General features: G+C 34.4%; 1 protein-coding gene and 1 pseudogene across 1 annotated transcript; both read right to left on the minus strand.

Moving 5' to 3' along the window:
- Window positions 1–7,943: 7,943 nt before the first annotated feature.
- Window positions 7,944–15,280, minus strand: LOC128230779 (uncharacterized; annotated as a pseudogene).
- Window positions 15,281–23,526: 8,246 nt separating this feature from the next.
- On the minus strand, window positions 23,527–25,741 carry LOC128232499 (lactosylceramide 1,3-N-acetyl-beta-D-glucosaminyltransferase-like). The gene has a single exon (XM_052946071.1). It carries the CDS (start codon window positions 25,540–25,542, stop codon window positions 24,310–24,312), a length of 1,233 nt encoding a protein of 410 aa, XP_052802031.1. The 5' UTR covers window positions 25,543–25,741; the 3' UTR covers window positions 23,527–24,309.
- Between the last annotated feature and the right edge of the window lie 526 nt (window positions 25,742–26,267).

Genomic DNA, 26,267 nt, shown 5'->3' on the forward strand with positions numbered 1-26,267 from the left:
TGACTTATAAACTCAGCAACTGTTACATGAACTTGCAGCTAGACGTCTTCTATCGCAACCTCACTATTATATATCAACTAAGTACAGACTAGTTAACTATCGACTTTTGAAGCATGTTGATCTTGTTTTTTTGGTAAAGCTAGGAATCCCGTTACGTAATTGGTTTTCCCTCTCTGTAGTGATGACGACTCCCTCTGAGTTTCCGAAATGTGGTTCAATTCCAAACATTCTTAATTCGACTCAATGTCATATATTTTTCAATGAATGCCTCTCGAATCATTCCCCAAAGATTGTCCAAGTTCTCTCACACTATAGTGTCTGTTTCGTTTTGCTTTAAAACGAGTGTTAGAAATTCGTTTGGATAAGATGTTAGGCTATAATAAGCAACTGATGCCTCATAAACTAAGGAAGAGCTCATTGCAGACAAAAATCAAAGCGCTTAAAGCGTTGAATGGCTTTCGGCCTGCAACGTTTTGTGAGTATAGTCATGTAATTGTAAAACATAATTTTTAACATAAACATCTAAAGATAGTATATGTTCGCACATACTTTCCTTCGCGAAAACTTTTAGAGTTTAATGTTTATTGTCAATGAGATCATGAAGTATAAGCCATTTAAAATATTGAATACGCCAAATAGTTACTAATAAGGTTTGGAGTAATTCTCAATATCAAATAAAACCTTATCTGGAGCTTCGGTTTCATAAACAATGCACTGCTACGGATAAAGCATGAAGAAACTTTTAGTAAAATTTTCTCTACACTAAGGCGTATTTAATTTACTACCATGGTATGCCAGCTAAACCAAATGCATCCCAATAAATACATTGGACATATTAATAAGGTTTATGTTTAAACCTTCTTTCTACAACGCCAAACACTTTTGGATCGAATCACCCACATACTATTTATTCCCTGTATGTTTGATGTACATGTATCTTAAAAATGCTCTCAACATATGTCACTCGTGGACAAAATGAACAGATTTATATCAGTTTTTAATATGTTTTTGCGTTATGCTACATTCTCAAGATATCGGAATAAAATAACTGAGACATACTGAGAAATAATCACATAATTTCCGTTTCGGCATTACATGAATATGACACAAATTGTAGCAAGTCGATAGCCTGTCAACGCTTTACGCCTTTTGATTTGAATAGGAAAAGTGTATTATATTAATTCAGTAATGCACCAGTCAATTGTAACCACGGCTCCCCCAGGTCCGCGGAATAGCGGGGACTTTGACTTTCGGTCCAGGCAAGCCCGGGTAGAATCCCCGCCCTGCGGGGACGAACTGCTGGTTAAATCCCCGCCAAATGCCCCCGTACCCCAGGGACCTTAGGTAAGGACCATTCTCCGCTATTATTGGCGCGAAGACAAAACCACCGCATTCACCCGGCACTGCGGGGCCACCTGGAAGGTAAAAACACGGCCTCTTTCCCCGGCTATCCCCGGTACACCCCCGGACATGTGGGGGCCGTGGTTACAATTGACTGGTGCATAATGGTTAAAAAGTTAGTAAGTTAGAATGGTTTTATGCGACACATATTTTACAAACACAAGCTAAAACTAACAATCTCAATAAAAATGTCAAGTGAAAGCCGATTTATGCAATTTAAAACATACAAAATATACTTATGAATGAACTACAATGTCCAGAAAACTGATTGTAGGATAAAATTACGATTACGATTTCATTTAAAACATTATGAATTTTACGCCTAACTAGCATTTAATTGAATCATAATACGATCCATAATTTTCCGGGTTTTAACGACTTCTCAGGGAATAAACCTGTCCGAATGCGATGACCCCTATTCTATTCTTTACTACAATGTACATGAAGATGTTATCGGTCCTAGGCCAAAGCAAAATCTAAACACAGGTATATAATACATGTATTTATTTGATTCAGATGCGTTCATTTTTAAACTCTGCGGATTTCGCATTTAATATTGCGTTCTGCAACTCGCCGATATTAAAATAACTGTTTTTGTACAATTCCAAATGCGTTAAATTACGCAAAACGCAGCTAATTCGAACTATATAAACCGCATAACACAGATTGAAAACTCATTACAGCGCTATTTATAGCAACCTAATTAATATGCAGAACGCAGTCCATAGCTATTAGAGCAGGTATATTCGATGTAAATGTAAATGTAAATTAGGCCGGTGACCATCGTAGGTCTAACCGGTGGGGTGGATACGCCCGTGTGCGCATTAATTCACCGAAAGTTAAAAATGTTGTGTTGATCTTCGGATGCGATTTCTGGCGGCCTACAGCCTAATGAAATAATATATCGTTGTTTGCAGTGTTATATTCAAGAGAAACACTAACAGACTGAAGCAGATCAGGGACTTATTTTCACTTTATTATGCATGAACAAGTCATAATACAACTAATACAAGGAAAAGGTGATCTAAATAAGGATACCTCCGAAATACAATCCTAATATTTTGAACAGTTCATAATGTTTTTTATCACTTAGAGTTCTATTGTATTGTATTTCCTTTGAATTTTAGATATTTATGTTCAAACCCGGTAGAATTCGGATCCATATCGGATTTTGAGTCAAACATTTCGTGATTATAATAGATGTCGCCAACGTTATTCGAGCTATTATATTGCAGATTTCGGGTCTAACGGTGACGAAAGTAAAAACCAAACCACAACCAACAAGTCTAAGCTAGCCCATTTATCTATGTATTTGCCATGTAAATGGTTCAAATGAAGATACATATTTAACCATAATAGAAAAAAGAAAACCCACAATAAGTGTTTTATATATACCACTGAGGGTCATATGACATTATAAGGACAGTATGTATGGTGATAATTAAAGAAGTCCAACTTCAACACAAATTATTTATTTATGAAACAACGTTTCGGCCATTCGGCCTTCATCAGGTTGTATGTATATAATGAACAGGAAATGACGTCAACATCAAATGACGTCAACGTTGATAACGTCAATATAGCATACATTTTTGCGCAAAATGATGTCTTATAGGATCTAAAGAGATACAATTATACTGGTAAAATGCAATATAAATGCATAAACAAACATCAATAAATAAACCAGTATAAACTATGCAACATTAAATAAGTTAAAACAGTTATAAACCAGATTAATTTTGTGATTTTTTTTTAATTCTGCAAAAAGAATTAAAATAATATTTTTGAATTCATACCATAAGGAATGACTGTGCCAAGAATGTGCATCCATTTACTCTCCTTTAATAATCGTTTCCAATTGTTCTCAATATTATCAATTGGCATAAAAGAAAAATCATTGATACTGTGGTCAGGAGCATTAAAATGTTCAGACACATTTGTATATGAATCTGGAAAATGCTTTATATCAAACTTATGACTGTTCATTCTCTGACTACATTTTTGTTGTGTCTGACCAACATATTGCTTTTTACATTTTTTGCAATTGATAACATATATAACACCTGTAGAAGAACAGGACAATCCATGATTTATCTTAAATTCTTTGCAAAAACATGTACTTGAAAATTTGTCATTTTCAAAAATAGTACAACAATGTGAACATCTGGATCTATTACATTCAGTAACGAACCCGTTAGTGACAACATTTGTAAGTTTAGAATTCACAAGTATATCTTGAATATTTTTAGGCCGCTTATATGCAACAATTGGTTTGTAGTTAATGAGATCTTGTACAGTTTTACTTTTTGGATATCTGAGTAGTCCCCAATATTGGTTTATAATTTTACCAATGTTTGGTAATGATGGATTAAAAGTACACACAAAAGGAATAATGTCTTTTTCCGATGTTTTAACATTTGGCTGCAAGGCGTCCTCTGCACTGATGGAAAATGTTTTCGAAACAGCTTCATCTATAACAGAAATTGGATAGTTTCGTTCTTCAAAATATGTTTTTAGTTTATCACATTCCTCATGGAAACGGTCATCACTTGATGTTATTCTTCTATAGCGTTTAGCCTGGCTGTAGGGGATGCCGACCTTGCACTTTTTTGGATGACACGAAGAATATTCTATGTATTGGTGGCAATTTGTTGATTTTTCAAAAACGATTGTTTCCAAACCACCCTTTAAGTCTTTTTCGATATGGACATCCAAGAATGAAACACTTGTTTTAGAGACATTATTTGTAAATTTAATATTTTTGTGGACTTTGTTGATATCGTGAAGAAAAGCCGTTAATTCATCTTCAGAATGTTCCCATATGAAGAAAATGTCATCAAGAAAACGCAACCATAGTAACGTTTTTTTTGGAACAGTTTTAAGAAAATCTTGTTCAAACTTTCCCATAAACAAAGATGCAAAGCACGGTGCCATTTTCGTGCCCATAGCTGTTCCTAAAATCTGTAGGTAGTTTGCATCGTTGAATTGAAAATTGTTCTTTGTTAATACAAGTTTGATTAAGTTTGAGATGTCCTCAATATATCCAAGAGAGTTAGACTTGTCTTGTTCAAGGAAGGATCTGCATGCTGCTATACCATCATCATGTGGAATGTTAGTATAAAGAGAGCTGACGTCAAGTGTCACTAAAAATGCATCTTTTTTAAATCGGATAAAGATCGTAATTTCTTGATGAAGTCTGTAGTGTCCTTTACAAAAGATGGCAAATTTTCCATGTGAGATTTTAAGACTCTGTCAACATATGAAGATAATTTTCTGTTAATGATTTGCATCCCGATACTATAGGTCGGCCCGGGTATTCCAGCGGTAAAGCATTGTTGAAATCTTTGTGAATCTTAGGCAGTACGTAGAAAGCAGGCACTCTATTGTTAGTACACGGGAGTAATTTGCTTTTATTTTTTTCACTGATGTTATTGATTTTTGACACTTCATGTATAATTTCCTTGGAGAACTGTTATTGTGGGTTGTTTGAAAGTTTACAATAATGTATATCATTTTCAAGTTGTCTGTCTACTTCATTTATATAATCTGTCCGATTCATAATGACAATAGTGGCACTCTTGTCTGCCTTTTTACTATGATATTTTTATCTTCCTGGAGATCTTTTAATGCTGGAATTTCTTCAGGTGATATATTTGACTGATATTTATATTTTTTGGTTTGAAGCAAAAGTTCATTTGTAATTGCACCAATATAAAAATCCAAGGTAGTATCTCGACCTGAATGAGGAATGAATGTAGAATTATTTTGTTTCTTTTTTCCCATTTTTCAGTAGTATTCTCATGTTCTGTTGAGAGCTCATTATACTCTCGATTTCCGAAAAATTCTTTAAGCCTGAGCCTCCTTGTAAATTCAAATATGTCTTGTTTAAATTGAATTTGACTATGGGGTTTTGGAGTTACACAGTATTTCAAATCTTTTCCAAGTAAGCGGTAGTGGTTGTTATTTAAAATCTTATTTGATAGGTTTAAAACAGGTTTCTTACCCCCTTTCAATTTCTTTATTTATTTTCTTGTGTTTTTTCCATTTCCTCCTGCTTGAAAGTCTGACGAATCTCCGGTTTTTTGTTGAATTCGTAGGCACTGGATTAGTCTCTCTATTGTTGATAACAGGGTTTGCTTTTCTCGATGATTCTTGTTCTTTTTGGTAACCGTTCTCCAGTGTTGTTTTGGGATGTTGCCATTTCTCTTTTGTTTTTGTTGTTGCTGTTGATGGTTGGTTTGTTGTTGTTGTTGATTCTTTTGCTGTTGGTGTCGGTGATCTTTCTGTTGCCTTTGCTTTTTTTGCTGGAGTTGGTGTTGATGCTGCTGCTGTTGTTGATTCCCCATACTTACGGCTTCGCTGTAACTGGTGTTGTTGGTGCCCGGGGACTGCGCGTTTTTTGAATGCTGCTGCGTTGCTGTTGTTGTTTTCCCATCTTTACGGCTTCGCTGTAGCTGGTCTTGTTGGTGCCCGGGGACTGCGCGTTTTTTGAATGCTTTTCTTTATTTATAAGCATTTTTTCTGGTGCAATGTTGTAAAGGTTGAACCATTTCCTTTTTTAGTTTGAGCATTTTCCCTTCTGTTTTCACATTGTTCTCTGGAGAAGGTTGTTTTGCAATACAGTCGCGTGCTTTAACAAGTTGTTTGGGTTGTTTGAGCTTCTTCTCTTGTTTCGCAACAATTGCATTTTTCTTGGTGTCAACATGTTCATAGATTTCTTGCTGTCATAATAAGGACAGGTCAGCCAGTCCCTAAAGGTGTATATGGACGGAAGTGTTAGCCGAGATCAATATTCGTTCGTGGGCTGAATGGCCGGTCCTTACAATGCAATATGGTCGGAACTGATATGTTTTATTTCTTATATTATACCGAACATTTCATTTTACCATTTATTATTGATGATTTAATGCATATAATGAAAATAAAAACGCTTGTCTGCTAGTAAAGGAGCACACGTCAAAATATATTTTAAAAGATATAATAAATAAAAAAATAAACTCCAATGAAAAATATATTTTAACCCCAATAAACGAAGAGGAAAACAGTATAAAAAAATACCAAATACGAATAAATGACAAAAACCTGGTTAAAGAAATACCTTCATCTGTTGCTTTAGTTGATTACGAGTACGCAATACAGAGGTATGGGCGAAAACGTAAACTTTTATTAAGGGCGTGCATTGTCAATATGCAAAAAATGTTTCAACATTTTTATGAAAATTAAACGTCCGCGTAAATTGGCAAGATTTAAACGTTTAATTTCCATAAAGACATTCAAATTAAAAAAATAACCAGTACGAAATTCATGAAATGTATGAGTCGAAACATGAACAAATACATGTTTTGTAACACACTACGCATAATTTAAATATGGCACGTTAATTAAGATATAACAAATGACAAGTAACAATGATTAATGAGAGATAACAATTGAAGCCACTTTTTATGAATAGCAATAAATGTGTAAATGGGTGTTAATGTAAGCTATCTTGAATACCATTTACTGACATACGGTATAGTAAATGTTGAATGTGGAATGTTAAAATAAATAGTGTCTACATGTATGTACAGAGCTCTACGCTTAAATAATGAAAACGAAAACACTGAAATGTGAAGCAAACGGGTATATATATATATATATATATATATATATATATATATATATATATATATATATATATATATATAATAAGAATGACTATTGCAAGTATGACATGAAATTGATGAGCGTGTATTCATATTCCCTTTACATTAATAATAAAGCACTAAACTAGTGAATTTAATCAATAACTTTATTAAGAAAGCCTATACATTTACTGTCAACTTTAAAATACACAAATTGATGCCAATCTGAAAAATAATCTAAAATTAAATATGATATTAAAAAGTCATCTTTAAAGTACCTAGTGAACATATAATCTTGTCAATTCATGGTGGTCCTGTTTAGTTTTGATATCTGTTTGTATGGCATTGGCATTGGGCTTTCCGTGCAGATGACTACGACCAAGGGGGGATCATCCACAACCGCTACCGCTGGTGAAGCGAGAACATGGTTCTGCAAAGTTTCGGAGAACTCCGGTAGTCTCAACGTTTATTTTGACCAGGAAAGGGAGGTTGTCAGCTTTGACTCGTTTTAATTCAGATTTCAAGCATTTCATCGTAAAATGGGGAGTGTGATTCGATGCATGTTGGATTTATCTGCATGCTGGTATAATATGAGACCAATAAATCAAAACAACATTCAGTTATGACGAACTTTCCGGCTCTGAAATGGGTGAATTAATGCAACTGTGTATGTTATGTCTTAAACAAAAATAGTTTGAAAAGTGTAAAGCACCTAAAACTAAAGCATATGAACATTTCAACTCTAAAACAAGAGTATCGCAGGAAGAGATAAGCTCCTTCTGTTTCCCTTCATAAAAAAGCCACTTAAAACGTGAAGTTTTACGTGTTATTTCAAAAGAAAAAATAACCATTAGCCTCCTAACCCCCAAACACCGTTATGTTGGCCCGGGCAGTCGGACGACGGCCTGATGGATGGACTTACATTTTTCGGGAACCAGTAACAAGATAATTACATTTTTGATTCATGGTTTCGTTTCTATAACACTTTAAGGCTTTGTCGCCGTCCAACAGATGGTCCTTTTGTTCTATACCGTTGTATATAATACCTGGTACATTGCTTGGCACCTGGCCGTACAAATACAAGTCATCCACCCAGAAGAAAGGCGTCACCGTTGTGGCTTTGATTATTGCTGGTATGACGTCATTAGAAAAGAGGACCAGAAACCCGCTGCAATATTCAGGGTAAAATTTCTGTCCCTTAAAATGGTTTTCATTCACATACCACTTTTTTTTTCTTTTCCAGTATGATAAGCACATCATGGTGATATATGATTGCATAGGATTTGTTTCGTTTTTTTGTATATTTTGGTATAACTTTAGTAAATAATCTGTACATATCAACGACGATATCATCGTCAACTTTCAGGATACATTTTGCGTTCCGGCAACGCTCGAAAACCCATGTTTTAACATTTCCTAGGGAATTATAGTTCGTATTATTGGCCCAAGTTTTTCTCATTGCATTGCGCAATTGAAAATTGTTGGGAGCGGTATGAACAATGATTATCATGGCAAAATCAGGTACAGATAAACATAATGCTGGATTCTCAATCAGATACGTTCCGTTTATAGTCACAGGATATTGCACATCCAATGATCTGATGATTTTAGCGATCAGATTATGTGATATGGCCGTTATGTCCTGTTTATGTCCTGAGTGTTAAAGCAGACGTGCAGGGCCTTGTTAATGATACTTGAGGGTTGTAACTTTTAAACTGGATTCTGTATAAATAAATAGCGTTATAAATATAACACATAATTAAATTTGATAAGCATTGGTATTCATCACATTATTTAACGTAAATATCATCTGCGACAAATTGTTTAGTAATACTCATTGATCAAGCCTAGTCGCGAATATATGCTTTTCTTCTTTTTGTCTTCTGTTTGCAGTCAAACAGAATCTGTTATGTTCCTGAAAGGCATTCAACTGGCTACACTGAAATACCTGCTAAATGACTGACATTAAAGCGAAGAGGACCCAAAGGACTGAAATAATTCATTCACAGAAAAATGGTATATTTAAGGACTTTTACATCTCCGGTTCATTTTTCATGATCCATTTGTCACTGTTCGAGTGCATCAATCAGATATGATTTGTACTCTATGAAATAATATTTTTTCAGGACCCGTTTATTTTTTGTACAGGCAATTAGTGAAATTGAAATATGCACACCGAAGACTTCAAATAGTTTGATCTGAATGTTTAGGTGGGTCAGGTGGTAGACTTTGTATTATTTCATGGCATTTGTATATATTTAACTATCAAGGTATATGTTTTGTTTGTTCATTTGTGTTTTTATCATGTTTACATGTAAATATCTGCCGTATGGTACTGAAGAAAATAATGCTAAATATGACAACCATTTTTCTATTTTTAGCATCAAATCATTACAATATGTCTATTGATTACCTTAAAGTAGTTTGAGTATGTTATTTTTGTTTTCATTTTCCCCCATACCTTTCGAATCTCTCTATGAGAAATAAAACAAATGCGCCATAACGCCATGTTCAACAAGAGAAGTCACATACTTCACTTCTTTCTCAATGAAATCTATACGTGTAAGATATGTGAGGTCGTTTTAGACTTTTCAAGTTAGGCGCTGTAAAGAGTTCGTACACATTTCAAATTAAAAAAGGTCATAACTGCAAAAAAATAAAGCTAGAATTATACTCGCATGTAAGATATGAGCATATGTTTTCTGGCAACATGTGTTCCAAGTCTCATATGTATATTTTGATATGTCTGTCACTGGCTTGATTTTGTTAAAAAAGAAACAAGCTAAAAGTGGAGAATGAATTTTCTAATATTAACGCTAGAGTTACATGTTTTATTATTCATACATATGATATGGAACCGGTATACTTAGTTAAAATCATAAAACTATATATATTTTTTAATTTAAATGGAAAAGGAAATTAGGTAGATAATTTACATGAACTAAAACAAAAGGAATATGAAAATATGTTTATTGCAAAGCATGAACTAGCTAACTGCAGTTGCAATGCATCTTTGCGATTTTCTGTTTCATATGCCTGTACATGTATGTTATTCAGTTAAAAAATGATAACAAGACAATACGAATAAGGGGAAACTTATTGAAATAATTACCATAAACTAAAGCTGAAACAAATGCATAAATATGTATTTCAATCAATTATCATCTTTTAAATCGTTCAACACTGTCTTGTTAATTATTTGATTTATATGAGAATGATAACAAGGGCAGTAATGTCAGGTACGTCGAGGTTTCCTGGTTCATTGTTTGGGGTATTAATCTGCCTCGATTCGATGAGTATAAACATAGTTTCCAATATGTTAAAACGATATTTTCAGAAACGACCTTGCTCACCGTTTAAGCTGTCTGTATTAAAATATCTCGTGGAAACAATGCACGTTTTTACTAGGCTTACCGACTCATTCAATGCACTTTATTCATCATTCTTCTTTAAGTCTAAATTATTTTTTCATTAGCGTTACGTTCTAAGATATTGGAAAAAGAGCTATTTCTGCCAATGTTTAAATAGTAATTAACAACAAAGCTCTTATTTGAGTTTTGATGATGACCCTTAAATCGCTCACCTAAGTGAAATTTTTAAACCTTTGTTATTTTATTGTAAAAATGAATGAGTTTATTGATTAATGGCAATGCTACCAGGGATTAAAATATGAATATTGTCAAACGTTTAGTGGTAAAGGTCATGCAAGCACAAAATTGATAATTATTTTCTTAGCATGATTCATATTCCATTGATGTAGCTTCAAAAACAATAAAGTAAGTCAAAAGGTCACAATCAAGCTCATCCGAGGACAGCAATTATGTCAAAACGTCAAAGTCAAGGTCGTCCAAGCAAAACATTAATATCTCTTTTCAAAACGGAACACATGATCCAAAGAATGTCAAATAGTCATAGTCAAGGTAATCGAAGAACAACATTATTTATTTTCAAAACTGTACACGTGATCCAAATTTCACTTATGTAGCTTCAAATGTAAATGATAATGTTAAGGACCCAATACCGGTTTTTTTCTTAAAATACATTTGTTTCTATATTTTCTTGTCCACATGTATAGCATATTTGCTGGCAGTAATCTTTTAAGCCCCTGTTTCGATTTAAATAGCAACACAGAGCTTCTTTCATAGCATGACTATAATCTTTAATTGAAATAACTACAGTATGCTGCATTTAAATGATGACATACATTCTCAACGAGTTTTGTGGATGTGTAAAAGAAGATCAAAGATGGCGTCAAAAATGTCTGCCATGTAATTTCAATTCAGTTAAAATGATATGTTAAAATATGGCAAATTTCTTGACTAAGATTAGAATGAATATTCACATGGATATTTTTCTCTTATTTTTACTTCAAATTTACACACAGCACTGACCACTATAAGGTCAAGGTAATTATCATTTCAAGGTATGAAAAAATCCCAACAATGTCCCCCGTTTCCTCTCTTTTTGTAGTTTAAAATTATTTAGTTTTAGTTTTTGTCAAGAAATGTTGAGTTGAAAATATTATTTCCCTTCAATTAAAATAATATTTTAGGTAAAATTTTCAGATTTATTTTTGAAAAAGCCAACGTTTCAAAGCATAACAGCATGTCAAAGGTGGTCACAACGTTGCCATTGCTGTGAGAGTCTTATAGAAAATTGTGCTAGTGTCAATTAAAGGTATATCTTCATGTATGGCAGATATCTATTTTATACTGTTCTTCATGTTAGCATAAATAAATAACCACTTCAATATCAAGGTCAAGGCCAGTTACATAGGCAAACAAGTCAGATTTATTTTTATTATTTGCCTACACAGGGGTATGTAGAAACTTGTAACTTTATACTGACTGTTCTCAAGTCCACTATGTGTCCAGAAAACCGTTTGTCAGTCCATATCCAAACCTATTTTTGATGGAAATGTGTTGTAAATGGATCTGCCAAATTTAATTTATTCCAATCTAAGCTATTTTAAGCCAAAACTTATATCAAAACCTAGATCCTTGTCATGTATTCCTCTTTGAAGTAGGAGACATAATTAAGTTTGAATGCCTATATAACAAATAAGGTACGATCGATTTGATAAGATCAGTCTCATTCAAAAATGACAAATACGATACCAATTACAATAAAAAATTCCCATACTTCTGATTTTAAAATAAAAAAAAACACATAATTTATACTTATGTTAGCACGAAGAAAATAACAATTATATAACACAAAGTTGTGGAAATGACCAGTAATCATTATTGCAATCGGTTATCGTCTAAGTCAGCGTCTGAGGGTTTTTGTTCATAGCATATCTTCTACAACATGTAAGTCTTTGAGCAAACCAAAAAAACAAACGCGTACTCTGCTACAAAAACATCGACTGAATGCAACATTCTTTCGAAATAGAAAGGAATCCGGAAGAGAGATGCTGATACCAGATGTAAATGTCAACGTCAACCCAAGTACGAAAGGCCGTGTATAGACAACGCATAACACACTGAACGACTCATGATCGTAAGCGACTCTCAGTATAAAAAAAATGTGCGTTATATGCCTAGTAAACAAAATGGGGGAGGGGGGGGGGGGGTAAGGAAACATATCGGCTAGGAAACGTGTACGGTCGGGTGATAACCATCAAGCTTGGAAAAAAAAAGTAAATTAAAACAAGCACAGTTAAACCATGTTCAGAAATGCCATATTTGCCGATAAAGAATACGAAAACTGGATGAAATCAACACGTTTATTTGTAAACATTGCACCGTAACCCACAATCTGTCATTAAAAGTTATTCCAATCTAAGATGCCGATCTAAAAACATTTTTTCGGTACTTTCCCTTACAAATCCACCATTTGTTTGCACTGAAACATTTTTCCCACTTAATGTTTGCATGAAACGAAATAACGTCCACACCCCCTGGATACTGCAATGTGCTTCATTACTCTGTTGTTTTTTTGTTGTTGTTTTTTTGTTTTGTTTTTTTCAAAAATCTATAGTATTATCATAGACTTGGTCTCGACGTCTTGCAAAATTGGCTCAGAAAACTGTTTAAATAACTCAGATGTACAAAAGGTACCGGTGGCAGTTGTTCACTTGCGTCGCAAGGCTCATATATATTTATTTGATTGTTTATAGCCCTTTGATCGTGTGCAACAACTGTTACTTTCACCCTACGTCACAAGTAATACTTCTTTGTTTAAGGCCAAAAAAAGTTCTTGTTTCTGGTCACGGGCCTCAAAATCCTACGGGTCGGTAGGTAGGGTTTATTTTTTGTAATAAACCTTTGGATCGGAATGTTGAATGTATTGTCTGCAAGTATTAGCACATTACTATAAGCTCCCTTGAGTAGGATCAAATGACTTATGACTTGTTTGTTGTAAAAATAACCAATTTTATTTATTTAATAAACAACAATATAAATCATCTAGTTCAAAATACTACGATGTAGAACCTATAAATAGAGGGAAAATACCTTTCGTTACTAAAAATAGCAACATCCTGTACTGGCCACCAAAATATGTTAGATGTTCGTAGCAATCTGTTACGAAGACTGGCGATATATTTCAATGTTATCGAAGTTGTACCGGTAAGCGTTGAGTTAAAAAGGATGCATGTATCACTTGTTATGTAATCGGATGCATCCTTGTCAAAATACAATGTGCGATGACATTTTTCTCGCTTTTTACTTTCAGTTTTATTTTCACCTTAGGATTCTTCCGGAGGTAAACAAAAACATTCAGCATTGCCAATATCCCTTTAGTTTTCCTTTATAAAAATGGCAGAGCCATCAACAGGTTATGTAATAAAACTTAACCGTAGATAGACCAGGATTTACGTCAAATAGTTCTCCTTAAACTTTCATTAAAATTGACAGGAAGTAACCGTAAAAGCACCTGTTTCCCGCGCTTTTTGGACCATGTGCATGCGCATGAGAGCTAGACAAAAATAGTTTAATTTTTTACACATTAACAAACTTCCAAGATTTATGTTTTATTTTTAGCTAGTAGGTGAAATTGAATTAAATAACATTTCAATTCTTGATATATAGACATTGTTGTTCGTAGTTAGCTAAAACTGCCCAAGGTATCCATTTACATAATTGCGGAGTAATACACGACATTGAGTTTGACTACTGTGAATGGACTGGGTTGTTCACTTGTCACTTCGGGCGTTAGTTGCTATTGACATGTGTTTACTTTAAAGACGCTTTAATTGAATAAACAAACGTTCAGCACATGGTTTGCGGCCCCATTGATCTTCAGTTTCAGGACTAACGACTCTTGCATTGAAATTTTCTCCGGTCAAAGGTGACACTTACTTGCGAACCTCGGGTCATTGACGATATCTCACGAGAGGTAAGGTCCATTGAAAGCCCTGTTTAAATATCCTTGTCGGATAGCATGGTTTATTTTTTTGTATCAAGCACCATTCTCCCGGGACTCGGGTCTACAAAAATCGATTTTGGGGCGGAAAAACAGTACGGTCGGGGGGGGGGTGTACTAAGGTGTATTGTTATGATGCATAGAAAATACCAGAGATAGCACAAACATGTTCGCAAGGCTCATAAGATAATCATTTATGAGTTTGAGTTGTGACCTGTAGCGGAACGAAGAGGTAAAACTCCAGGTAAATAGATACAAATGCCTATGTATTTCTTCGTACAGCGACAGTCGGTTGTCTGCAGTGCCTTATTTCATATAAAAGTAAAATAATTAGAATTTCTCAATAAAAAAGGAATGGAGGCAAAAACATAATACAACCAACTTGTCCCTTACATTTGAATAAAAAATCAAAAACAATTTTTATTTTGTTTATGAATATAAAAATCTGATAATATTTGAGGAGTCAGTGACACTCGTATACCCAAAATAATTTATAAGGAGACAGTTAAATTTCACTCATCATAAACATCATTGTATATTCAAAATATACAAAGTAATTTTCAATTAATATTCACAAAACGACAGCGGTAATAAAAAAAAATAAACATCTAGTTAACATAATTGATGAACACGGTTCCACCAAACATTAGTTAGATAGTCCTAGTGCTCCAGCTTAAAATGTGTTCAAATAGCAAGTAGTGAATACTTTTAACAGGGCATGAAAGCAAAATAGAAATCTTAATGGTGGAAGGGAACACATAGAGGCCTTCCCGAGTTGAAGACCCACCCTCGTGAGATACCACGTGGTAGAACACCAACCCACGTGAGATACCACGTGGTAGAATACCCACCCACGTGAGATACCACGTTGTAGAATACCCACCCATGTGGGATACCACGTGATATAACACTATATTCGATGCACACGCTGAAGCTTTATATCAAAATGACAATTTTGTAAAGGAAGCCGTGGGGTTCATAACCTTGAAATAAAAAAAAATCTTGTTCACTGCTAAGTTCTTAATTTAAGGAATGATTTTAAAATGTGGACTTACCTTAATCAATAGTATGCCAGGATTAATAGATACCGGTGAATATTTGGTGCATTTGGTGCATGTATATATAATTATTTTTAAAAAGGGATTTGAACTACATTTATAAATTTGATTAATTAGATTTGCAACTTAACAAATTTAAGAGCTATTTAATCTATATACTTCTTTACCTATGTATACAAGACGCAAAGCACCAAGACGCCGCGAATGTTTTTGAAACATGACCTAAAGGAAGCAGATGCAATTCACTAGCATTCCAAGTTTGAGGTACCTGGATACAAGAATTCTTCAGTTATTGAATGAATTCGGACTTTCAGCTCAAGGTCACCACAACCTTTACTCTTGACAAACTGACGTCAAACTAGGTGCTGGTCATGTTTAAGGGACCTCTAACAAGTTCGAGGTCCCTGTGCCTAAGCGTTTTCAATTATTGATAGGAAACTGTGTATTTTCAGCTTACCGTCACAAGGATCTTGACCTTTGACCCACTGACCTCTTAAACATTAGGGTACATCTGCTGGTTATGACTAACCTACCTTAGAAGTTTGAGGTCCTTGGGCCATAGCGGTCTTTATATATTGATCGGAAACCGATTTGCAGCTGAAGGTAGTCTTCAGGTCGCCACGACATTGACCTTTGACAAACTGACCTCATAATCAAAAGGCATTGTTTGCTGGTCATGACCAACCTGCCTCAAAGCTTACAAACCCTGGGCCTAAGCGCTCTTTATATATCGATCGGAAAGCGTGGGGACGGACGGACGGACGGGTGGACAGACAGACGATCAGATAACTATATGCCACCCTTTTGGGTCATAACAATCCCAGGTGCTGTAATACTAACAATTACGAACTTAAGGTATTATGTTTTTAGTTATGAAACCAAAAGTATTATATTCTAAAGTTAGCGCGCACATTGTCGCTACGAAATATGCATACCATGTGACCTTCTTAATGCTAAGTATACCATATTGCTTTATATACCAATATTTTTCATATTACAACTAAGAACTTATTCGTTTAAGTATTCTTCCAAACAAATTAATCATTGTTTCACTGTTATTTTTTATTTCAATTTATTAATATTTCAATTAAAAGCTGAATCTTTTTCATTGAAGAAAAGGGACGTAATAAAACAATGATACGACCATGATGATTGCATTGTTTGGTTACGTACAGTCCCTACAATTTATCATTCATTCGTAAACCAAGCTATGAAAAACCGTAGTCTGCAAGTTATTGAAAATCCATTAGATACGTCCAAAGGTTTGTAATAACGGTATAAGGCATATGTTTTTTTGTATCTCTTTTCTTTAATCAGTTTATACAATTATTTGTTAACAAAGGTTGTTTATATATCAAACATATGTCATAGTTTTATTTAAGAATAATGATGTTGGCTGGTCGATTTTGATCACGTGACCCTCAATGGTACAACGATGAAACCTATTCCAAACTGACATGGAGTCCATGCGACGACAATAATGCACGAAAATTTACTAATATTATGGAATGTTTGTCACAAGTTTAATTTGTCACACAGTTTGTTTTCATTTATAAACGTGTATTTCAGTGCAGTTGCCAGAAGGTGTTTGAACTATTTTCAGCACACATTTAGGTGGTTAAACCAAAATAAAATTACCATAAAGCTCTTGTACAGCAAACCATTGCAAAAATATGTGTTTTTGAAACTTAAACGTCCTAAAAGTATCAAATTCTCGCTTCCCACATTTGTAAACAACAGACTGGCCGAAGGTTTTCCTTCAATAACTTTTTTATTCCTCAACCTAGACGCATGAAATAAAAAACCGAGTGAGGCATGGTCATTGTAGAGCCGAATGCGCTTCATGATATTTTTGAAATATATACTGTATACCACTTACCAGGCGAAAACAGGTTCCAAAAATCCTATTTCGTCATGGTTTCGTCGCCATCTTGCATATCAAGCTCCAAAACCTCACTTAAACCCTTGCAGATTCGGAATACGTGTACCCCCCTGTTAGTGTTGTTAAATAAAGGATATCCTGTTTGCTATAATCTTGCAGAGTCTTTGTGGAACAATGGTAATCTCGTCGGTCTTCGACAAGCTTTGTAAGAAAGACCGAGGTGTTCCGATTGGCTTATAAAAATGCTTCATCCTTTGTCGGAATTCCCTTTTTGTCAGATAACAACTTACTGAAAATTTTGAAACTGGAAAAAAACATTTCAGGAGTTGGTACAACAATTTATCATCTATCTAACACGTGTATATTGGCATTCAGTGTTAATTAAGATTTGGCAAAGGTAAACTATTTTGTCAAGGTAAACCCATTGTGTGCCTCTCCGTTTAAAATATAAACCAATCAAAACGCTATATTGCCTGTGTATTTAAGTACTGGAATTAAACAACATTGGACAGCGCGTCAAACCGAAAGACGTTCAAATATGGTACCAGTAGCTTCTATGACTGGCGCTCGGCATTTAAATTTACTTGGAAAATGGTATACTCGGTACTGGTCAATCAAGTAATGGTATATCCCGTATAACCAAGAGGGCTCTTCGGAAAGAGCCAGGGTATCGCACCCGGTTTTCTTGTATCTCACTCCGTTTTTCAAGTCTTCCAAGTCTAGATTTAACTTCGAATTTCTGTCACTTCTATCTCATATCACTTATGGCATTTAAACACAATTTAAGACGTGATGGCGGCGTTAAGCCATAATGCAACAAATGTGCGCGGGCACACCTTGATGAACTTAAATATTTAACAAACAGTTGACTGGTCTAAAACTAGGTTAAAGTCAAGGTTATGCAGCTACGCGGATTTTTAAGGCTAATGTTAAACAAAGGGAGAGGTTGAGAAATACAATTGGTACGGGTACGAGTAAAAGTGGGCTTTTTGTGCACTACGTCATTAGTGTATGTATACATTGTTCACGTTTGTGTGACACGTACGATAACACGAGGAAAGTGATTTATATGATAACAGCGAGTCCACAGGTACGTATTTACACATAAAATTCGCAAATGACTTATAAACTCAGCAACTGTTACATGAACTTGCAGCTAGACGTCTTCTATCGCAACCTCACTATTATATATCAACTAAGTACAGACTAGTAAACTATCGACTTTTGAAGCATGTTGATATTTTTTTTGGTAAAGCTAGGAATCCCGTTACGTAATTGATTTTCCCTCTCTGTAGTGATGACGACTCCCTCCGAGTTTCCGAAATGTGGTTCAATTCCAAACATTCTTAATTCGACTTAATGTCATCTATTTTTTAATGAATGCCTCTCGAATCATTCCCCCAAGATTGTCCAAGTTCTCTCACACTATAGTGTCTGTTTCGTTTTGCTTTAAAACGAGAGTTAGAAAATCGTTTGGATAAGATGTTAGGCTATAATGAGCCACTGATGCCGCATAAACTAAGGAAGAGATCATTGCAGACAAAAATCAAAACGCTTAAAGCGTTGAATGGCTTTCGGCCTGCAACGTTTTGTGAGTATAGTCATGTAATTGTAAAACATAATTTTTAACATAAACATCTAAAGATATATGTTCGCACAAACTCTCCTTCGCGAAAACTTTTAGAGTTTTATGTTTATTGTCAATGAGATCATGAAGTATAAGCCACTTGAAATGTTGAATACGCCAAATAGTTACTTATAAGGTATGGAGTAATTCTCAATATCAAATAAAACCTTATCTGGAGCTTCGGTTTCATAAACAATGCACTGCTACAGATAAAGCATGAAGGAAGTAAAATTTTCTCTACACTTAGGCGTATTTAATTTACTACCAGGGTATGCCAGCTAAACCAAATGCATCTCAACAAAATGCATTGGACATATTTATTAGGTTTATGTATAAGGCTTCTTTTTACAACGCCAAGCACTTCTGGATCGAATCACCCACATACTATTTATTCCCTGTATGTTTGATGTACATGTATCTTAAAAATGCTCTCAACATATGTAAGTCGTGGACAAAATGAACAGATTTATATCAGTTTTTAATATGTTTTTGCGTTATGCTACATGCTCAAGCTATTGGAATAAATGAGAACTGAGAAATATTCACATACTTTTCGTTTCGGCATTACATGAATATGACACAAATTGTAGCCAGTCGATAGCCTGTCAACGCTTTACGCGTTTTGATTTGAATAGGAAAAGTGTATTATATTATTTCAGCATAAATGGTTAAAAGGTTAGTATGTACATAACTTAGAGAATGGTTTTATGCGACACATATTTTACAAACACAAGTAAAAACTAACAATCTCAATAAAAAAATGTCAAGTGAAAGCCGATTTATGCAATTTAAAACATAAAAAATATACTAATGAATGAACTACAATGTCCAGAAAACTGATTGTAGTATAAAATGAAGTATAACAATTTCATTTAAAACATTATGACTTGATATTTTACACCTAACTAGCATATAATTGGATAATAATACGATCCATATATTTCCGGGTTTTAACGACTTCACAGAATTTATTTCCGGGGCATAAACCTGTCCGAATGCGATGACCCATATTCTATTCTTAACTACAATGTAGATGTAGATATAATTGGTCCTAGGCCGAAGCAAAATCTAAACACAGGTATATAATACATGTATTTATTTGATTCAGTACGCGTTCATTTTTAAACTCTGCGGATTCTGCATTTTGTATTGCGTTATGCAACTCGCCGATATTAAAATAACTGTTTTTGTACAATTCCAAATGCGTTAAATTACGCAAAACGCAGCTAATTCGAACTATATAAACCGCATAACATAGAATGAAAATCATTTATAGCAATCTTATAAATATGCAGAACGCAGTCTATAGCTATTAGAGCAGGTATATCCGATGTAAATGTAAATGTAGATTAGGCCGGTGACCATCGTAGTTCTAACCGGTGGGGTAGATACGCCCGTGTGCGCATTAATTCGCCGAAAGTTAAAAAATGTTGTGTCGATTCCCGAGATATATCAAAGCGCTTAAAGCGTTGAATGGCTGCAACGTTTTGTGAGTATAGTCATGTAAATGTTAAACATATTTATAAACATAAACATCTAAATATAGTATATGCTCGCTCATAATTTCCTTCGCATAAACTTCAAGAGAGAGAGTTTAATGTTGATTCTCAATGAGATCATGAAGTATATAAGTCACTTGAAATGTGGAATACGCCATATTGTTACTTATAAGGTATGGAGTAATACTCAATATCATATAAAACCTTATCTGGAGCTTTTGTTTCATATACAATGCACTGCCACGGATAAAGCATTAAGGAAATTTAGTAACCCTTTTCTACACTTCAAACTTGACTTGAGTCGTATTTAATTTATTAACAGGGTATGCATGCTTAACCAAATGCATCCCAACAAAATGTATTGGACATATTGATTAGGCTTATGCTTAAGACTTCTTTCTACAACGCCAAATACCTCAGGGTCGAATCACCCACATACTATTTCTTCCCTGTATGCTTATGTACATGTATCTTAATAATGCCCTAAACATATGTCACTCGTGGACACAATGAAGAGTTGTGTTTTTAAATATGCATATGCATTTTGCTACATGACTGAACTTACTGAGACAAACTAAGAACTATTCACATACTTTCCGTGTCATTCGGCATTACATGACTATGACAAAAATTGTAGCCGGTCGATAGCCTGTCAATGCTTTACGCGTATTGATTTGAATTGTAAAAGTGTATAATATTCATTTAGTAAATGGTTAAAAGGTTGTTCGTATGCACTCACACAAGATAATAGTTTTCATGCGGCACACATTTTACAAGCACAATTAAAATCTAATAATCTCAATAAAAAATGTCAAGTAAAAAAGCCGATTTAAGCAATTTAAAACAAATAGATTATACTTATGAAAAAACTGATTTTAGGATAAAATGAAGTATTATAATTTCATTTAAAACATTATGGTTTGATATCTTACGCCTAATTAGCATCTAATTGCATCATAATACAATCCATATTTTTCCGTCTTTTAAAGACTTCTCAGAGTTTATTTCCGGGGAATAAACCTCTACGAATGCGATGACCCACATTCTATTCTTAACTACAATGTATATGTAGATATTATCGGTCCTCGGCCGAAACAAAATCTAAACACAGGTATACAATACATGTATTTATTTGATTCAGTACGCGTTCATTTTGCAACTATTTGCGGATTCTGCTTATCTTTATTGTGATCTGTAATTCGCCGATATCGAAATATATATCAATTGCGTTATATTACGCAAAACGCATCTTTTTCAAACTATATTAACCGCATAACATAGACTGAAGACTCCTTACAGGGCTATTTATAGCAAGCTAATAAATATGCAGATCGCAGTCCGTAGCAATTAGAGCAGATAGCTTACTAGGCATTTTCGATGTAAATGTTATTGTAAATTAGGTCGGTGGGGTTGATACGCCCGTGCGCGCATTAATTCGCTAAAAGTTAAAAATGTTATGTCGATCTGCCGATGCAATTTCCGAGATACGGTTATAAAAGTCTACAGGCCTAGCGGCATACAGCCTAATGAAATAGTATATCGTTGTTTGCAGTGTTAAATTCAAGAGAAACACGAACAGACTGAATCAGATCAGGGACTTATTTTCACTTTATTATGCATGAACAAGTCATTATACAAATAATACAAGGAAAAGGTGTTCTAAATATGGATACCTTTGAAATACAGTTCTAATATTTCGAGCAGTTTATAATATTTTTATCACTTAGAGTTCTATTGTATTGTATTTCCTTTGAAATTTATGTTCAAACCCGGTAGAAATCGGATCCATATCAAATTTTTAGCCAAACATTTAGTGATTATAATAGATATCGCCAACGTTATTCGAGCTATTATCTTGCAGATTCGGGTCTAACGGCGACATAAGTGGAAAAAAACAACAACCACAACCAACAAGTCATAAGGTAGCCCATTTATCTATGTATTTGCCATGTAAATGGATCAAATAAAGTTATATATTTAACCATAGTAAAAACAACAAAACCCACAGTAAGTGTTTTATATTTCCTTACTGAAATAAATCTATCTGAAATAAATCTATCTATCTATCTATCTATATATACCACTGAGGGTCATATGATGTTATAAGGACAGGTCAGTCAACCCCTAAAGGTGTATATGGAGGGAGGCGTTAGCCGAGATCAACATAGGTTCGGGGGCTGACTGGCTGACTGGCTTTTCCTTATAATGCAATATGGCCGGGAGTGGTATGTTATATTTATTATATTATACCGAACATTTCATAATACCAATCATTATTTATTCAATGCATATCATGAAAAGAACAAAGCTGGTCTGCTGGTAAAGGAGCACAAGTCAACATATACTTTAAAAGTAATAATAAAAGAAAATAATATTCCAATGAAAAACATATTTTAACCCTAATGAACGAAGGCGAAAACGGTTTGAAAAATATGAATAAATAACAAAAACCTGATTAAAGAAATACCTACACATGTTGCTTCAGTTGACAACAAGTACGCAATACAGAGGTATGGGCGAATACTTCAATTTTTCTAACGGGTGTACATTGTTAATATGCAAAAAATGTTTTTTATGAAAATTAAACGTTCGCGTTAATTGGTAAGACTTAAACGTTTAATTTCCATAAATACATCCAAATTAAAAAAAAACAACACTATACGAAACTCATGATATGTATTAATCGAAACATGAACAAATACATGTTTTGTAACACACTACGCATAATTTAAATATGGCACGTTAATTAAGATATAACAAATGACAAGTAACAATGATTAATGAGAGATAACAATTGAAGCCACTTTTTATGAATAGCAATAAATGTGTAAATGGGTGTTAATGTAAGCTATCTTGAATACCATTTACTGACATACGGTATAGTAAATGTTGAATGGGGAATGTTAAAATAAATAGTGTCTACATGTATGTACAGAGCTCTACGCAAAATAATGAAAACGAAAACACTGAAATGTGAAGCGAACGGGTATATATATATATATATATATATATATATAATAAGAATAATAATAAGAATGTTCAAACTATTGCAAATATGACATGAAATTGATGATCGTGCATTCATATTCCCTTTACATTAACAATAAAACACTAAACTAGTAAATTCAATCAATAAACTTATTTTAGAAAGCCTATACATTTACTGCCAACTTTAAAATACACAAATTGATGCCAATTTAGAAAAAAAATCTAAAATTAAATAATTTTTTTTTATGATATTAAAAAAGTCATCTTTAAAGTACCCAGTGAACATATCATCTTGTCAATTCATGGTGGTCCTGTTTAGTTTTGCTATCTGTTTGTATGGCATTGGCATTGGGCTTTCCGTGCAGATGACTACGACCAGGGGAGATCACGCACAACCGCTACCACTGGTGAAGCGAGAACATGGTTCTGCAAAGTTCCGGAGAACTCCGATACTGTCAACGTTTATTTTGACCAGGAAAGGGAGGTTGTCAGCTTTGACTCGTTTTTATTAAGATTTCAAGCAAAAAACTAAACTAAAGCATATGAATATTTCAACTCTAAAACAAGAGTATCGCAGGAAGAGATAAGCTCCTTCTGTTTCCCTTCATTAAAAAGCCACTTAAAACGTGAAGTTATACGTGTTAGTTCAAAAGAAATAAATAACCATTAGCGTCCTAACCCCTAAACACCGTTATTATGGCCCGGACAGTCAGACGGACTGATGGATGGACTTACAAAGCACCGACTATATGCTCTCCTTTTGGGTAGAATTCTTTTTAAATGATGGCATTAAACGGTTACCCAACAAACCCATATCCAAGAGTTATGTTCTGAATATGTATATGATTTTTCTATAATATCATTATTCAGAATTCCCCGTCGTATTATAATTGATAGTCGAAGTGACAGCTTCTTTTATTTTCTCTAATTTCTCTTTTTCGTACTGTTTAGTCATTTCCGACCATATTTCCACTGAAACTTGCATTTTTCGAGAATCAGTAACAAGGTAATCACATTTATGCTGGTTATTCATTGTTTCGTTTCTATAACACTTTAAAGCTTTGTTGCTGTCCAGCATGTGGTCCTTTTGCTCCAAACCGTTGTATTCAATACCTGGTACATGCTTTGGCGCAAGGCCGTACAAATACACGTCATCCACCCAGAAAAATGGCGTCACCGATGCGGATTTGAATATTGCCGGTATCACGTCATTAGAAAAGAGGACTAGAAACCCGCTGCAATACTCTGGATAAAATTTATGCCCCTTAAAATGGTTTTCATTCACATACCACTTGCTTTTCTTTTCCCGGATGATAAGCATAGTTCCTGGGAAAATATGATTGCATAGGATTTGTTTCGTTTTGTTTGTATATTTTGGAAGAACTTTAGTAAATAGTCTATACATATCAACGACGATATCATCGTCAACTTTCAGGATATATTTCGCGTTCCGGCACCGCTCGGAAACCCAGCGGTATCCTAGAACACCTTTATGTGTAAGGTTCCTGTAAGCATCGACGAAATCTCCTTGCAAAAGGTCTTGATGTTCTTTGAATTCCCTTTCCAACCGTGTCTGTACCTTTGTGTTATGGACTGTACCAAGAAGGAACAATGTTCTAACCTTTCCTAGGAATTTATAATAGGTATCATTTGCCCAAGTTCGTCTCATTGCACTGCGCAATTCAAAATGGTCTGGAGCGGTATGAACAATGATTAACACGGACAAATCAGGCACAGATGAACATAAGGCTGGATTCTCAATCAGATACGATCCGTTTATAGTCACAGGATATTGGACATCCGATGATGCGTTGATTTTGGCGATCAGATCCGGGTTGGGTGCTATGGCCCTCATGTCATCGGGGGATGGTGTGAAGGCCCTCATGGTTGCCCAAATGTCGTCAGCAAGGCTAGATGGTCGCCTAGTCGTCCGATTAACCGTGAAATGCCTAATGTGAACCTGGTCGACGTATTGCAACATCATAGCGATAGCAATAATGGCCAGGAGTATGACAACGGCGATGATTTTCTTAGATGTGCGAATCACCGACATTACTCGTCGTGAAATATTTGTAATCAATGCCACCGCAGCCATGGTTCTGCATTTAAATTTTGTATCAAACACTCTTTAATTGCTTGAATTGCAGACAAAAATATCTTCCGACGTTTCATGATGCCAAAGTCTGAAAATATCAAAACGCACAAGTTTGAAAACTGGAAGTGTATCCGGCTCTCACACACAAAAACTCGCTCAAATAATAACGGAAATATCAACACTCAAGTTTTAAATTAGAACGGAATCCGGTTCGCACACAAGGAACTACAAACATACAAGCTGAAATAATGAATGAAACATGACTGCTGTATACAGCGACTGAGCTGTCAACATCTGTCAAGCCCTTACAGATAATGAGAACCTGTCTGATTGGTTGACAACTTACTTATTTCTTTATATATCGAACTATGGCCATATCGATGACGGATGGCTATTTCGAAAAAAAAGAGAATATTTACAGTTTGTTAAACATATTTATGATATTTGCCATTTCTTTAGCATTTCATACATGTTTAATATAGAAATGAGTTTGAAAAAAGGTCATTTATGCTGATTTGATATTAAAAATTAAGAAATTGTGCACATAAAAGTTCTGTGATTTTAATAATGCTATGCTTTTTTTTCAAACGAAATCTAAGCAAACATAATGAAGTAATAAAAATCACAGTCGATATTGGTGACTTTTGCATTTTAATATTCAAATGATCATTTTTCTTTGGTTTTGAATTGTGTTATATTTTCTTATTAGGAAGTTATAGATTGTT

This window comes from Mya arenaria, chromosome 4 (genome assembly GCF_026914265.1).
Source record: "Mya arenaria isolate MELC-2E11 chromosome 4, ASM2691426v1".
Taxonomy (NCBI): Eukaryota; Metazoa; Mollusca; class Bivalvia; order Myida; family Myidae; genus Mya; species Mya arenaria.

Bases quoted from the DNA above. Each gene is read 5' to 3' on its own strand.
- LOC128232499 (XM_052946071.1), bottom strand. From the start codon at position 25,542: ATGGCTGCGGTGGCATTGATTACAAATATTTCACGACGAGTAATGTCG.